The sequence below is a fragment of the Humulus lupulus genome, chromosome 3, assembly GCF_963169125.1.
Source record: "Humulus lupulus chromosome 3, drHumLupu1.1, whole genome shotgun sequence".
Lineage (NCBI taxonomy): Eukaryota > Viridiplantae > Streptophyta > Magnoliopsida > Rosales > Cannabaceae > Humulus > Humulus lupulus.
This window is the reverse complement of record NC_084795.1, coordinates 279,006,185-279,023,239: the sequence shown is the minus strand read 5'-3', so window position 1 is coordinate 279,023,239 and position 17,055 is coordinate 279,006,185. Positions and strand designations below refer to the sequence as shown.

Here is a 17,055-nt window from a genome sequence, read left to right as displayed (position 1 = left end):
CTCAACTCCATTTTTTTTACCTAACTTATATTTGGGAAAAAGAAAAATGTAACAATTGAATGAAGGTACCCATGAGGAACAGATGTTGTGACAACAAAGCTCTTGCCTTGCCATTTGAGCTACCTCTCATTAGTAAAAAAAAACTCAACTCCACTCATTGTTTTGTCCTGTAAATTCTCAAAATTTATACTTTTCACAAGCAGTGATTGTAATATTTCACTACTTTTTACATAGGCCATAAACCAAAAAGCATATGGTAATGCACAACTGGTTTGTAGCAAATTTAGATTGCAAAACAAAAGAGAGCAGAGGATCAGACTAAAATAAAATTTGAAGTTTGAACAGATCATATTCATTTTTTCATTATAAAACAGGTTTGACACACCATGACCTTCCTGTGTGTCAAGAAAATGAGGAGCCCTATTTGTATCAATACAAGAAAGGAGAATAAACAATTGTTTATTTCAGATCAGCTTGTAGTTTAATAGACATGTACAGGAGGGTTAGAAGAGCACCTTGTGGAAGTGGTGCATACCTTGCAAGATTGGAGCCAACCCACATGGCTACCACAACCAGAGCAACTATGCTGCTACTGGTTTTGCCACAAGCCCAACTTGCGAACGACAGAGACAGAGTGAGCAAAATTCCACCTTTCCCTCCCAAAACCCAAGCAATGACATACCCGATTTTATATCCAGCGTCAAGCTTCCTATCGAATAAGGCCATCAGGCTACTGAAGGTGAGAGATAATCTAGAACCAAAAGTGTGTAATAAAAACAGGGAGATAAATGCAGATCTCAGGACTTCAGTAAAGGGGCCTCTTTCGTGTATTGAACTCCTTTCGTCTGATACTCCATTTGTTTCATTAAAGGAAGAACTTTTCTCTTTCCAATATCTCTCGCGTTGGATTCTCTGTCGCAGTTCATTCCATCTATTGACCCTTACCTCACTGTCAAATTCGGAGCTGTAATTCCTTTGCCTTCTATTTTGTCTACTAGTATGTTCTCTAAATTTAAGTGCTCGGTCATACTGAATTCTTGTTACTTCATTAGATAGCACCTGTACAGATTAAACAAGCTTATTTTTGTTGTTGTATCATGTATGAAGCACGGGAAACTAGAATCTATGACATGTTCACATACCGCCTCTTCCCCCAACCTAGAAATTATGAAACATGTTTCAATGATAAATAACAGAAAATGTTTATGTCACACACTACCCCCACCCCGGGAAGGGCTGAGATTTCAGATACATGGGGCCCTCATTGTCCATTGATCAATAAAAAAGTGACTGATACAATCCTGATTCCTCCTTCCAAAAAGACAATTACCTTATTGGTTCTAGATGCAACTTTTTAGTTTTTAGGCATTAGAAGTTCTCCAAGCAGTTAAACAATAAGTACTTGGTAGAAAGCTCAAAACTTACCCTAACCAATAGAAAACACTATATAACAAAATTGTCTTGTCCACAAAATTGAAGATAGATTTACAAGCATTTAAGAATATGTAATTCATTAGTAATTTACAAATTAAAACAGTAAACAACAGCTACTCACTTCATATGCACATCGAATTGTCTTGAATAGCTCTGAAGCTTGAGAATCCTTGCTAACATCAGGATGATACTGCAACAATTGCAAAAGAGAGCATACAAAATGGATCTATTTAAAGTGCTCATATTGCAAAGTTTGTTGACAGTTCATGTATATTTATCAATACTAAAACTGTATAGCCACAAACGAATGAGAAGGAAAAGATAATTTATGAGTAGATTTTAACACCCAAACCAAAACATCCCCAGTTTCGTCTTCTTCTAGTTCTTTTTATTTGATACATTCACGGTTGTGCCGACCCCAAATCACTCAAATGAGCTAGCCTCAAATGACAAAGTCAGATTGTCATTTTTATTAGTGCACGTTCAAATTCAACATAGAATTGTTGTTTCATAACTATATATATATACAAATAGCCCTATATATATTATAAAAGGGTCAAAATTCAAACCCATTAACTTTAATAATGATTTTCAAAAATCAAAAGAATTTCCTATGAAATTCCTGAATCCTTTGTTGGTTGCTTGTCTTTCAAGAGCTTATGAGCAAGAATTTATTTTGCTTAAAACTCTTGAATTCTTTGATAATTAATAATGCTCTAGTTTTGGCAATCCAAAGTTGTGGAAAGAACACAATTTACTACCCTTGAATGTATAGGACTGCATGACTATTGCTTAAATTTGAAAAGTGTTCAAACATTAAATACTAGAGAAAGCCTACAGAAAACATAAAGCACTTTAGTTTACCATAACCATGTGAGGTTATTTTTTCTCATAAGAAACAGAAAAATGGCAGATTGAACAGAAGACTGAACTGCAATTAATGGAAAACAGTGTTTTTACCAGAAACAACACCAAGGAAGATATTTAAAACAACGAAATCCAACCCTCTAAAAATATCGTAAATCATAAAACCTCTCAAAAATATCATATTGCATTGAAATGCTAACCAAAACTTAACCTTATCCCACAGCCCTTCCCATCCTCCCTGCTATACTTGAATATTTGTTTGTTTATTTCCAATGAGATCATCCAAAAAATGCCTAACACCACAACAATCCAAAGAAATTGCTCAAAAATATACAAATCTTGACATCTCATCTCATGGTAAAGTATGAAAGCTCTCATTTCAATGCAACCAAGTAGAAAAATTGTTGTTCTGATATCTTTGGATTTCACACAATGTTAGCTACTCCACAGTTTCAGCATGCAGTGTCCAAAGTCCAAACAAATCAAAGCTTTAATTGATTTTATGGTTTCTTGGTAAGAGCCTAGCACTAAAACAGCTAATTAGACAGTAGATCACTACATTTATAAAACCTAAAAAATAGACATGAAATTATGAGTTTATTTAGCTCAAGGTATAGAACTAGATTTAACTTTGCCAAAGAAAATTCATAAAAATAAGAACTTAATAATATCTTGGTATGATGGTAAGCCATTTAGAGGGAAATAAAGAAAAAGTAAGGCAAACAAGGCATGTCTGCAACATCAACTCGTAGGCCTTTCTGTGATGGACCATTGCAACACTGTTTTTGCTCTCAAAATCCGATCACTAGGATGAATTTGCTATGTGCCCATTTGAATAGAATCTTAAATCTTCTTGTACACAGCAAGCATGTACCAACCAATGGGATCATTAATCCTCCCTCATAACCAACAAAACACATGTTCTCCTAAGTTATAAAGACTGAATCATCTTCTATACAGATTGATTGATTTTATTTAGCAGTAGTTGCAAACTAATGCTAATACAAAATTCTAGCAAATTTTCCCGAGTACTTTCGAGTGAACCAAACAGGAGTAGTAGGAGGAGAGGAGGGATGGATACCTTGCGAGCGAGAAGTCGATACGCCCTCTTGATATCGGAGGAGGAGGCGGAGAGGTCAAGGCCGAGGACAGCGTAGTGGTTCTGGTCATAAGACGGAGAGGAGTAGGAAGAGGAAGAGGAAGAGGAGGCTACGATGAGGGAGGTCCGCCACTTGCGGCGGCGCCGATGAGAGAAAGAGGCAGCAGAAGTGTTACTGTTAGCGGCGACGGAGATGGGTCCCACAAAAAGATGCGACTGCATTATCTATCGATCGTTCCTTCCTTCGTTCATGCGTTCCAAATAATCAATCGAACCTTTGTTTGGTTTTATTTCACAAACTCAAGCTCTCTCACTTAATTGTATCTCTATCTATAATCTATTTGAGATGAAACTCCTTCCACTATATCAAGACTTGGTCATTAAATGTAATTTTTTTTGTGTGCAGTATACATGTCCAAAGGTCACATCTCTTCTCATGAATTATTAAAATTAAATTATGATAGATAGGAATTGTTTTAAATTTAACCACTCCTAATACTATTTTTTTTTTTGCAAATGTTATCGGATCTTTTGTTTTGGAAAATGACAATTTGGACATACTTCTTACAAAATGAAACAAAATGGTACAGGAGTAAGATTTTGGTCAATTTTTTTTTTAATATGACCAAAATATTTTTGAATTTCATTAATTAATTAATTATTTAAATAATTAATACGTATTGAATAGAAAATTATATAAATTTATATTAAAAGAAATATATATATTAAAATTAAAATTAATCAATCCTAAATCAAATCCCAAATATAATTTATTATCTAATTAATCACTTAAAATAGGATAAAGATCAAATCACAAAAAAAAAATTGGATTTTATTGAGAAAGAATAAGAAAGAGAAAATAATTAAAATCACATATTTTTTCTTCACTTTTTTATTATTTATCAAAATAATAAAAAATAAGTATAAAAGTACAATATTTTAAAAATATTGAGTATATGAAATAGAAAGTAATGAAATAAAATTCTTTTTTATTCTATTCCTTTGTTTAACTATAGTATATTAGAATGTTAATCCAACATAGTGACAAAAACTCATTATAATGTACAACTAAAAATATTTATTAATAATTTTTTTGCTTGTAAAATTTAGGACAATTCTGCATTACATTTCGTTCCATAATCACTGAATTTATTGTGGGTCTTTCATCCATCACTCATTCACCAAGTTGTTAGTTTATTGTGTGTGTTTATCTTCTCATCACCTATTTTGGGCCCTCAATCTTTATAGGTTTATGTGGATGATTAGATTGAGAGCAACAACCAAGTGAGAAGTAGACTAAGGTTGAATGACTTATTTATGAAGTTGTAGAAGTGACTGCGAGGGAGAAATGGACTTTATTTGCTTTAAAGTGACATGTAAATCTAAGATGTGATATATTATTATTTGTACGATTTAGTATATGATTCTTATAATTGAAATAAGTAAGATCTGAGATATTGTGTGTCGTGTTTGAGAGTGTTGTACCATTTAGCATTTTTCAATCTTTTGAGTCAAACTCAAAATTAATAAAATCCAATGATAACTATTAAATGAGTATTAGGTAAGCAAAATTGGGTGCACATGAGAATTGTCCTAGATTTTATTTCATTTTTACTTCTATTCCTCCCATTTTAATTAGTCTAGTTCGGAACACTACTCGACTTACATTAAACAAAATAACAACTATCATTTCAAAGTTATCTCCATAGCTTCATGCCCTAACAACCAACTTCACGACCCAACACTACTTCAATCCAATACAGCTTCCAAGTCACTGGTGCTTCGAACTACCAATCAAACTGCTACAAAACCGAAGAAGATGATCACGAGAAACCAGCGACCAATATGACTAAATCAGCTATCGCCGTGGCCAAATCCAATCAAATCCAATCCAATCGCAAACGGTAATCACCAATCACCATGGTTTCTGCCTCAAGTGCAAGGCCAAGTAGCCAAGCGGCCTATATCATTGGGATCCTCTTTCACAGCTTTCTCAACAACATTTAAATTGTTGATTTTTTGTTGTTGTTGTTTTATATAAGTAAAATGTTGGGTGAAAATATTCTCAATGAATATAATAAGGATCAAGGAAAGCTCCATAATTCATTTTTCTTTTATATATTAAACAAAACAGAAAACAAGCATGCATTTCATTTAGCATTTATTTATGTTGATTGGTGCCAAGCATATTGACAATTAATTTCTTGTTTAATTGGTGTTGACATACCCATTTGTCTATATTTTGCTACTTGTGTTATTTTATTTTTGGTCATAAACATATCTATGTCCGAAGAGTTCCCACCACTAAGGATATGGACCACCAAAGACAGCCTAGAGCACCAACAAAATTAGCAAAATAAAAGCTGATGAAAATTTTGAGTTTGAGTTTGAGTGTTTTTCTATTGTGATTTTTTATTTTTGGAAACTTAGCATTTCTCAACTATATATGTATAAATATGTAGAAAGAGCGCCAGATAATTCAATATAAATTACCAAAAGAGGGAGGTGAAGATGACACTGAATACAAACTTTAATTTTAGTACATGTAGGTGTAGAAAGGAGGTTCCTGTCTAAGTGATAAAAAAAAAAAAACTATTGTTCTGGTAATATACTAATATTATAAGCATTATGCTTAAACATAATATTTCTTTTAATGAATAAAGAAATAAGAAAGAAAGAAAGAAAGAAAGTGAGCATAGGTTGATTAGAGAATAGCTTTATAAAGTATCCCAACGTAGATTATGGAGCAACAAAAATATTTAGACTTGTGAAGCTTAAACCACAGATGCAATAATCACCAAGTGTAGTAATAGTGCTTCAAAAGATACCTAGCCAAAAATAATTATAGCGCATTTACTTCATTCACTACCAAAAATTTCTTCTAAAAAGTATAAAAGAACAAGAGTGATGAAGAAAGGCACCTTAATCCTCATTTTGTTTTCTCTTCTTTGATTTCCCTTGATGAGAAGGCTGTGATGATCCCGAACGAGTAATAGCACTATGACCTCAGCCTGAGTTTTGAGCAGACTGATCAATAGATAGACGTACTGGATTCAGGCGCATGCCTTCTCTTTGGAGTTTGTGATTGGCTGATCTGTTCTTCAAGATCTGATAAAGAATTTTTCTGTCTGCTACTACGACTGGAGGTTGCACGTCCACTTGCAGTTCCAGAGTTTCTTGACCGACTACTTTGTGCAGGTATTCCAACATGATGGGAAGAATTGGCCATTGAAATGCTAGAAGACTTGTGATTCATATGTTTGCTGGAACTAGCTTGTTTCAATTCACGAGGCTCTGGATAATGTACGAGGGATACTCGTCGTAAAATCTTCCCAGCTACCAAGATTGTACAGAGATCAATTCATTGTGAGGAAGACAAATACAGCATATACACAATGAAATCAACAAGGAATCACAGTCCTGCAAAGCACTTGGTGCTTTCAAACACATAGTACTCTTAACCTCTTAAATTTATTTTCAATTTTATTCCCATAGGATACCAAAGAAGATAACTAGTCACCCCACACATGACACGTGTTGTGGAATTATAGGTAAACTCCACAATACATGGAGAATACAAAGAGACTCGTTTATATTTGGTATTATCACCTTGTGCCACCTTATGTTCCCATGTTTTCACAATCAGATCACCAACATTGTGATCCATGAATTCGTTTGGATAACTTGATAGTTTTTTTTGTCCAACTCTGACTCAGCAGCAACCAATATAGTTCTTTCCATAGCCGTTCCTCGTATTACCACTTCCCATTGGTCAAACTTTACTTTTCCTTTACATGCCATATGTTAAATACGTTCTTCATATTTACAAATCAGGGAGAAAAGTTCAGCTGAAACCAACACATTCAACTAAATCTCACCAGTAGTCTCCACACGAGCAGATTCCTCCTACAATTCGATGGAACCGATTTTTATCCCTGAGAAACACTTCTCTTCCATATACTTTCGAGAAAATCTTCGCAAAATTATGGCAATCAACACAAATTCGGAGATTTTTTATAACACGGATAGATGATCCTTCAGAAGTAGTAATCAGACCAAAAGCCAGTGCCAGTTTTTCACTGTGGTTTAGGAGAATCTTCTCCTTTTGCTCCTCGTCCACATCATATAAGACACAGCTTAAGTCCGGAACATAACCAACTTCCTTAAACTTCACAAATAATTCCTTTAGCTTTGTTTTAACCTCTTCTCGTCTTGGATGAGAACGATCACTTGCATGAAACGTATGAAGAATTTGATCAATCTCAATCCAACTTCTTCCCGGTTCCTTTACCACAACCTTTTCTTTCATAAACTCCCTAATGGTTCTTACATCTTCCCATCTTCCAACAGAAGCATATAAATTAGAAAGAATGACATAATTCCCAGCATTTTCAGGCTCGATTTCTAGAAGTCGTTGACCTGCAAATTCACCAATATCAATATTGGAATGAACTCTACAAGCACCTAAAAGAGAACCCCATATAGCAGCTGTTGCCTTGAAAGGCATTTTATTGATAAAGTCAAAAGCCTCATCTACTCGGCCGGAACGACCAAGCAAATCAACAACACAACCATAATGCATCATCTCTGGTTTAGTTCCATATTTTCCCTTTGTCATCTCATAAAAAATTTCTAGCCCTTTATCTTCCATCCCTCCATGGCTGCAACCAGATAAAACAGCCAAAAAAGTGACAGAATTAGGCTTCACCTTGTTTTCTAAGTTCATTAAATCAAAAAGCTCAACCACCTCTCTTCCCATTCCGTGTTTACTATATCCTACAATCATGGCATTCCATGAGATAACAGTCCTCTCAGTCATACTATCAAAAATCCTTCTCGAGTAAGTGAGCTTTCCACATTTTGAATACATATCAATCAAAGAATTTTGAAGAACCACATACGAAGGCAGTTTAGATCGAACGACACAGCTATGGACTTGTTTTCCAAGATCTAGTGCAGCAAGTCCAGATAACGCCGTTAATAGGCTAGCATAAGTAACATAGTTGGGAACCATTCCTTCCTTTTGTAACTGACGAAATAATTCCAATGCCTCTTCATCAAAACCCAGTTGTGCATAGCCAGAGATTATTGCGGTACAAGAGACAACATCCCTTTCTGGCAAGCATTCAAAAACCCCTCGAGCTTCATGAATCCTACCAACTTTGGCATACATGTCAAGCAGCGAGCTCCCAACAAATATATGTGACTCAAAATTTCTTTTCAAAATAAAAGAATGGATTTGCTTTCCTAAGTAAAATCCCTCAGGACCAATACATGAAGTTAGAACAGTTGCAAAAGTGAACTCATTTGGTTCTGTACCTGCAAAGTTTTCATGGAAAATGCAGACCCTTAGACCAAGCAAAAAAAAAAATTAAATAAATAAAGTAAAATGAAAAACTGAAGACTACCTGATCTTAACATTTGAATAAAAAGATTCAAGGCTTCAGAGGTATGCCCCCTCTGGGAATAAGCTGAAATCATCGCTGTCCATGACACCACATTTTTTAAAGTCATTTCATCGAGCACTTTCCGTGCATCAGCAATACAATCACATTTCGTATAGAAGACAATCAAGCGGGTCCACAAGTACACAGGAGGATGGTAACAAGTTTTGGTCATGTGGGCATGAACCCTTTGGCCTTCTCTAACAGCCCTTTGGTTAACACACTCATTCAGTACGGTATCGTATTCTGGGAACTCAACTTGAAGGCCTTGAACCGCCATTTCAAACAAAGCTTCTCTCAGTCGACCATTGGAGCATAAAGTTTTTAAAGTTGTTGAGTTTGGCGCAAACGATGATAGAAAGGACCGTTGGCTGATCAATGGAAAATATCTCATGATTTTGGATGGTAACAATATGAATTGACAAATCACAAAGCATACTATTGCCAATGTCGTTAAGCTTTAATGGAGGAACATAACATTCTTCTAAACCAGCAGATTCAAAAGCCATTCCCCTTCCTCAACACAAGTCAAAAGCTTAACTGGATGTGTAAAAAATAAACAGTTTAGACATTTTGTCAATCAATTCGAATCACCCAATCTAGCCAATTTCTTAAAGATGAAAATATAGATTACAATCAATCAAAACAAGAAAAAGCCATACTTTTTGATAAATTGTAATCTCCAACTTCTATATATCAACTAATACTAAAAGAACAAAGCCAAATAAACAGAATCAATGTAATTAACTGCAAGTTAAAATACAGAAGACAATGAAACCAAAAGGCAAATAAAAAACAAACACTTGAAAGAATTAAAGTCTGCATGATATTAATATAATGTGCACAATATTTTGTTCTTAAGGATATTTATTCAAGTATAGATAATGATATTTCTACCATTTTCTAATCAATAACATTCAAGATTTAGAGGAGTAACATGTTCAAATACTATGAATCAGCACTTGCGCTTACATTCCAATGCTTCAATTCAGATAAAGCACAAAGTATCCTATTATTTTCTTTCCCTGCTCTCAAAATTTATCAGCTTTACAAATTCAAACGCAAAATAATACTAACTCACAAAAAAATAGCACAAAGACCAGAAACAAAAACAAAGAACCCCAAATCTAAAACATACAACCAAAATTAGAAAATGAAGAACATCAAGCAATAGAAACACCAAAACCCACTTCAGATTTTTATTATTATTATTATTTTCCAGTTGCTTTGGACTGTTCATTGGTCAGGTTTGCAGGGACTTTTTAGCCGTCCAATCTCACAATAATTCATAACCCATCAAATTAAGCAGAAAATATTTCTGAAACCGTCCAATGGCTCAATATCAAATATATCTATCATATCTTAAAACTGTGTATTTAACAGCAATACTTGGTTTAACAGATTTTTTTTTTTTTATTTAACAGCAATACTGCTTTAACAATACTTGGTTTAACAAAAAAAAAAAGTTTCCTGTTAATGTTAACAGAACAAGAATATTAATTAAGAATAAATTGCATTAAGATAATTAACACAATTCATATTAAAAAATTAAAAATAAATTGTTTAAATTCTACTTTTGCTTTGTGTATATTTGTTTTTAGTTTAATTATGCATTAACTATATGCATTTTTTAATAACTTTAGAACTGTATATCCATTTAAAATGATTAATTTATTTACTAATATATAATAGTGACAGCTCTTCTTTTATAAAATATATAGAAATTTGATTAGTGACAATCAATCAACATCCACTACAAATGTTAATTCATGACAGTCACAACTATATACAATATATATATATATATAAATAAAGTTAGGAAAATTAAGGACCTTAAAACAGCTATATACTATATGTATAAATAGGTTAGCAAAATTAAGGACCTTACAATATTCAGCCAACAGTCTATATATCATTAGAATAGACCTAATTGCATTTGCAGCCATTATTTTAAAAATGAAATATAATTATATTATTTAATCACTGACAAACTTAAACTCAGAAGTATAAAACTCTACCATATTACAAACATAGCAATTTTTCCCATAATTTGAATTTGTATCTGTTACTCAGCACCCTCAAATTGAAGCTTTGCGGTGAAGAACAAATAATAGAGGTAATGATGTAAAAGTTGTATTTTTAAATAAAAAAAAATTGATTTGGTTATTTGAAACTCACACATGTTGCCAAAAATTTGAATTGGTTATTTGAAACTCACATATGCATAAATGATTTACAGTTGTACAAAATACAAATATCTACAAATTGCATTTTGCAGCTGCATATAAGGAAATATTCTTTCAAATTGAAGTAGCATTGACAAATTCGACACATTTTAATTGCAAGCAAATGTAAAAAAAAATTGTAAAGTTTGCTTATTCTGAAAAATTAAGCTTAAATTTTGAAGTTTATTTATACAACAATAATCTAATTATAATATGTCTACACACCTTGTTACAAATATCTAACAAATTGCAGCAGCATACAAGGGAATATTCCTTCAAATTGAAGCAACATTGACAATTTCAGCACACTTTAATTGCAAGCAAAGGTAACCTTTTTTTTTCAAAGATTTGCTTATTCAGAAAAACAAAGCATTAATTTTAAAGTTCTTTTATAAAACAATAATCTAATTATAATATTTCTAAACAACTTGGTCAGAGTAAGGAAGAAAAATTCTTAGAAAGTTATAAAACTAACTCCTATAGCAAGATCGGAAACAATATATGTAAGAAAATATGAACAACAATGAAATTTATCATATACAGAACACAATAGTTGTAAACCGAACACCAACAAAAACTTTGCACAGCAATAATTTTCATTAAAAAAAAACATTTCTTAATTTCTCACTAAAAAGGAACACCAAATTGATTTAGCTTCACCCAAATCAATAAGAACAACACACCAAATAGCACTAAGAGAACATTGGTGTAAAAAAAAGAGAAAGCCATTAATATTTTTACACAAAAGGGGTTGACATATTGAAAGCATCCAAGGCTTAAAAAAAGACAATTGCAAAGGTACATGCATGTCTTTCTGTCTGTCATACATACATATATACACACACTACAGTTAATATAATTAATGGGCTTATGATGGGGGCAGAGGAAGGAGTCAATTGCTACACAGACTCATTTGGTGTTTTCTTGTGTCCTTAGTTATACATGTTATGATGATGAAAAAGGAATGAATTGTGTGTGCCTAATGAGCTGAATATATTATTAGCCTTGACAGATTAGAGAATAGTGATTATTGGTTTATAGAATATCCTTAATTTAATACCAAAAAATCAGAAGAAAAGAACAAGACAGCTGCTTCAATGAAGAATAAACTCTATGAATACTAATTATGGATATAAAAAAAATAATCTCGGCCATATAGGTCGACCTTCACTGCTAGAACATAAGAAAATAAATTAAGAGGGATTTCTGTAAATACCATTTTCAACTATCTTAAGATCTGTCCCCACTCCATCCATGTAAATACCAAAATTATCTTAAGACCTATCCCCAATCCACTCCACATTTTCAATTTCAGAGGCTAAACACAATTGAATGTAACATAAATCAAGCTGAATGGAATCTACTTGACCACTGATTTGACCTCTAAGTTTCATGAAAATGAACCAACAATCCAACCATAGCGTTTTAGTTCAAAGCACTTGATAGATTTTTCATACGTCAAAATTACAGAAAAATATATTGAAAAAAAGCCAAGCGGGGTTAGATAGAGTGATCAAGCTCAGGATTTGCTTGCTCCTCCTAGCCTCATGGGATTTTATTCTTCCTAGAGTTGCAAGCCTTCCAAAGATTACATGGTTAATCGAATATCAAAAAAGAAGAACATGGCTTACCGCTACAGTTTACTAAATCAGACATTAAACAGATGAAAACTAAGGCTAAATCAGCCCTTTTAGAGTTTAAACTACCAATTTTTAATCTTTTAACCATAAGAGAAAACAATTGAATCATGACATTCATAACTAACTTTTTTTTTATCGAAAAAGATACAATCAAACATTTTAGCTAAAAAACACAAATCAAATGGATGCAATTTCTCTTTAGTTTCTATCTAAAATAATACTTAAACAACTACCCAAATGAAAAAATAAATAAACAAAAATCAAATAAGACTGGCACCTGTTAGATGAGACTGGTTCTTCCCTCCCCTCAACAAAATCAGAAATTAAAAGAAAAAAAGAGTTACAATTTTCCGCTACACACCTCGGCCGTCAACCCCCACGATGAAGAGAGCCTCGTGGTGACCAGACCAAACCATTGCCGGTACCTGCAAAACAGAGAGAGAATGAGAGGGAGTTAACAAACGAGAGTGATTGAGATGAAAATGAATACGTATGTGAATAAATTGATTAATTAATTAGAAATGTTGGGAAAAAACATCAATTGCACAAAGAATTGAAGTTAAAAGCAAGATGAATTAGACATAACAGTACAGCAACACATGAAAAATCGTCTCGCAATAAGAAAAACCTTCTCTCTCTCTCTCTCTCTCTCTCTCTCTCTCTTTTTTTATTTGTTCTTCCTTTCCCAATTTCCATTACCTTCTTTAAGCTAAAGAATTCAAATAGAGGTCGAAACGAGCAACATCGAATAAAACAGTTCTATTGGATATTGACAGTGTGTTTCTTTATATGAAAATACTTACTGACCTGCTGGGCTGAGCTACACTGTCGTCGGCGATAACCGAAGAAAAGGGAGAGGCCGAGGTGCGTGTTGTTGGCGTCGTGGTCGTCGACCCTGATGCGTGGTGCGTTCTGTCGGGACAACCGGAGAAGACTAGGAGAATAGGTCCGGTGGTGCTGTCGGCGCTGCTGCGTGTAGTCGGTTGATTGCCGCCGTTGCCAATGCCGAGAGAGAAGAAAGTGAGAGGGCCGGGGAGGCGGGAGGCGGGAGGCGGGAGGCGGGAGGTCTATTTGACAAATCAACTCTTTAGACACTTTTCACAAATTTTTCTCTTTGGACAAAAAAAAAACAAAAATTGATTATGAGAAAACACTTATTAAGTCAAAATAATTGTAAATTTGGACTAAAATTGGATTTAAAAATATATTTAAAGTATTTTACAAAATATAGATACAAATAGATAATGAGATAAAATACCGTATAAAAAAATTCTAATTAAAGGAGTTAGTCTGCCCAAATTGTGCTATGTGGTAGTTATTTTTTCATATCATTTTTCACTCATTTTTTTGTCGATAACCCCTTATTATCATTTGCTCTTTACCACGACCACTGCCCTTTTCGTCATCCTTGCTACTCCTCGTGTGCTCTCTACCACGACCACCATCTTTTTCGTCATCCTTGCTACTCCTCCGTTGTCTGATATACGTTTTGTCTATAAAACACAGTTCTTTTTCTCTTTCTGCCTCACGACACTCCTGTTTTGGCATTCCTCTCTTCCACCTTCATGGATCGTATACTCGACACCATGTCTTCCACTTTCCACCTTACCGACGATGAGAATTTTGTTCTTACCTTGAGTACTACAGACACTCCGCCCCATCCTTCACACTCCTCCCATATGTTGATTGCTAGAGTCATCTCCAAAAATGCATGTTATCTCAATGCTTACAGCTCAAGTGGCAGCTTTGACGAAACAGTTACAACAGAGGAACCTGTCAGCCCAAGTCATGCAAGTACAAAGTTTATGTGGGGTATGTGGGAGTGCACATCCATTAAATCGGTGTCTTGTCATGGATGTGAATAATATACATATGGAACAAGTGCAACCCATAGGGAATTTCCAAAGGCCAACCAACAACCCCTTTACAATGGCATATAACCAAGGGTGTAAGAACCACCCTAACTTCTCATGGACGAATAACCAAGCCACACAACAACCCTATCCTCAAACTAAGCAACAATTCTCACCTCCACAGCCACAACCACAACAACCTTTTCAACAACCTCTTTCTGGATTCTATCAACCACAGGCTAGACCTTCAAAGCAACAAACATTAATAAAGCAGTTTGAAGCACAGTTTGATGTATTGAACCAATTCATGACTGAAACCAGGACATATATAAGGAGTTTGGAGACTCAGATTAGTCAGTTGGCTACTTTGATGACAAATAGGGCTCAAGGAAATTTACCGAGCACTACTGAAGTAAACCCAAAAGATCAATGCAATTCAATATCTTTGAGGAGTGGAACACAATATGAAGAGCCATGAAAGAATCAGTAAGAGGAGGTGAATTAGGAACAAAAGATAAAAGGCACAACAGAAAAGAAGGGTAAAGTAGAAGAAAAGGCTATTGAGAACCTTGAGAAGAAGCAGCCAGAAATAAGCATAGATCACCATATCAAGATTTCATATTCGCAAAGGCTTTAAAATAATAAGCTTGACAATAAATTTTCTAAATTTCTGGATATCTTTTGAAAGCTACTCATCAATATCCCGTTTGCTGAGGCACTTGAAAAAAATGCCAAGTTATGTTAAATTTATGAAGGAGATCCTATCAAAGAAAACTAAATTTGAGGATTATGAGACGGTGGCACTTACTAAGGAGTGCAGTGTGATACTTCAAATAAAACTACCTCCCAAGCTCAAGGATCCGAATAATTTTACCATTCTTTGTACTATAGGGAATGCAGTTTTCGAGAAAACATTTTGTGATTTAGAGGCAAGTGTGAATTTAATGCCTATATCCATTCATCAAAAAACTGAAATTGGGAGAAGCTAAGCCAACAACTGTGACACTTCAGATGGCGGACCCTCTCGGAGTGATTGAGGATGTTCTAGTAAAGGTCGAAAAATTCATCTTCCTTCCGAATTTCATTATTATGAATATAAAAGAAGATGCAAACATCCCAATAATTCTTGGAATGCCATTCTTGGCTACTAGGAGAACATTAATCAATGTGCAAAAAGGAGAATTACAATTGCAAGTGCAAAAAGAGGAAGTGACGTTGAAGGTGTTTGCAGCAACTGAAATTCCTACTTGTTGTAGAGTTGATGCAGTGGATGTTGGTAAAAGTCTTACAAGTACGAAAATAAGAAAGTAAATGTAATGCCCCAAATTTCCTAATAAGATTTAGGACATTGATTAGGATGCCAGGAGGGCCATAATTGATTTAATATGCTAATAAATGATAATATGCATGTTTAGGTGTATTAAATATGCATATGAACCTATTTTTGAGTAATTTGGTGATTTTCATATTTTGGCCATTTCGGGCATATTTGGTATATATATGATATGTGTGTGGTGCTTTATTATTATTTGGTTATGCCAGGGTTCCCCAGCACGAAACGATCCTAGGAGATAAGCTAGTGGGAAAGTCACAACATGATTTATTCTTGACTCGAAGTGAGTCGATGGATATTTAGAGCATTACCGGGTTATTAGGTAATGGGAATAAATATTTGATGATAAATTGGGAGTTAGTAAGATAAGCTAGTGGGTAATAAGCTAGTGGGAAATTCACAACATAATTTATTCTTGACTCGAAGTGAGTCGATGGGTATTTAGAGCATTACCGGGTTATTGGGTAATGGGAATAAATATTTGATGATAAATTGGAAGTTAGTAAGATCATGGGGAAATTCTGGAGGTTTTGACTATTTTTTCCCCAGGAGTGTTTTCGGGACCCCGAGCGTTAGGATATGGTTGAGGCTACTTAAGCTTGAAGTAACCTTTTATGAAATAAAAAGAACGTTCAGTAAGTTCTCTCTCCCTCAAAGTTCCATTTTCGTCTCCCGATCGCATTTTCGAAGGTAACTTGAGTTCTAGGACTCGGATTTAAGCGAGGATCGAGGCATAGTGATCCTAGGAAAAATTGGAAGCTTATTAGCCAGAGGATTTAGTTGGAAACAACTCAATCGAAGGTAATTCGAGTTTTAAGTTCTAAGTTTTTAAAGTTTTTAAGCTTGAAGTGGACTTTGTGTTTTGATGAGATTTTGTTAGATTTGAGGCTTGGGTTTTGTTGGTTTTGGATGATGGGGATGTTTGGGAACTTTGATTTTTGAGTTTGGAGATATTTGGATAGGTTTTTGGGAGGTTTTAAAAGGTTGAAAACAGGGAAAAATGGCTGGTCCGAGGTTGGGCCGCAGCCCTGTTCTTGGGCGTGACGGCCCAAGCTCGATGAAGCAGGTGGAGGATGTTGTGAGCTCTAGGGGCCGCGGCACTAGGTTTGGGGCGCCGCGACGCTTGCCCCTGATGCCTCTGTTTTGGCTGGGGGCCGCGG

At 34.5% G+C, this 17,055-nt stretch overlaps 3 protein-coding genes across 4 annotated transcripts; all 3 read right to left on the bottom strand.

The window, feature by feature from the left end:
- Positions 1-319: 319 nt before the first annotated feature.
- Positions 320-3,732, bottom strand: LOC133824541 (dnaJ protein ERDJ7). The gene is made up of 3 exons (XM_062257437.1): positions 3,383-3,732; positions 1,556-1,624; positions 320-1,059 (listed from the first exon to the last, which is right to left on the bottom strand). Exons 1-3 carry the CDS (start codon positions 3,620-3,622, stop codon positions 460-462), a joined length of 909 nt encoding a protein of 302 aa, XP_062113421.1. The 5' UTR covers positions 3,623-3,732; the 3' UTR covers positions 320-459.
- Positions 3,733-5,889: 2,157 nt separating this feature from the next.
- Positions 5,890-7,148, bottom strand: LOC133824539 (mediator-associated protein 2-like). The gene is made up of 2 exons (XM_062257435.1): positions 7,010-7,148; positions 5,890-6,736 (listed from the first exon to the last, which is right to left on the bottom strand). Exons 1-2 carry the CDS (start codon positions 7,065-7,067, stop codon positions 6,432-6,434), a joined length of 363 nt encoding a protein of 120 aa, XP_062113419.1. The 5' UTR covers positions 7,068-7,148; the 3' UTR covers positions 5,890-6,431.
- LOC133824538 (putative pentatricopeptide repeat-containing protein At3g13770, mitochondrial) lies at positions 6,585-13,745 on the bottom strand. 2 transcript variants are annotated; one of them, XM_062257432.1, is made up of 4 exons: positions 13,517-13,745; positions 12,987-13,134; positions 8,809-9,384; positions 6,585-8,719 (listed from the first exon to the last, which is right to left on the bottom strand). In XM_062257432.1, the coding sequence occupies exons 3-4, from the start codon at positions 9,236-9,238 to the stop codon at positions 7,275-7,277; spliced, it is 1,875 nt and encodes a 624-aa protein (XP_062113416.1). In that variant the 5' UTR covers positions 9,239-9,384; positions 12,987-13,134; positions 13,517-13,745; the 3' UTR covers positions 6,585-7,274. The 2 variants fall into 2 exon arrangements, with proteins under 2 accessions (XP_062113416.1, XP_062113417.1); XM_062257433.1 differs by having other exon boundaries at positions 13,071-13,134.
- Between the last annotated feature and the right edge of the window lie 3,310 nt (positions 13,746-17,055).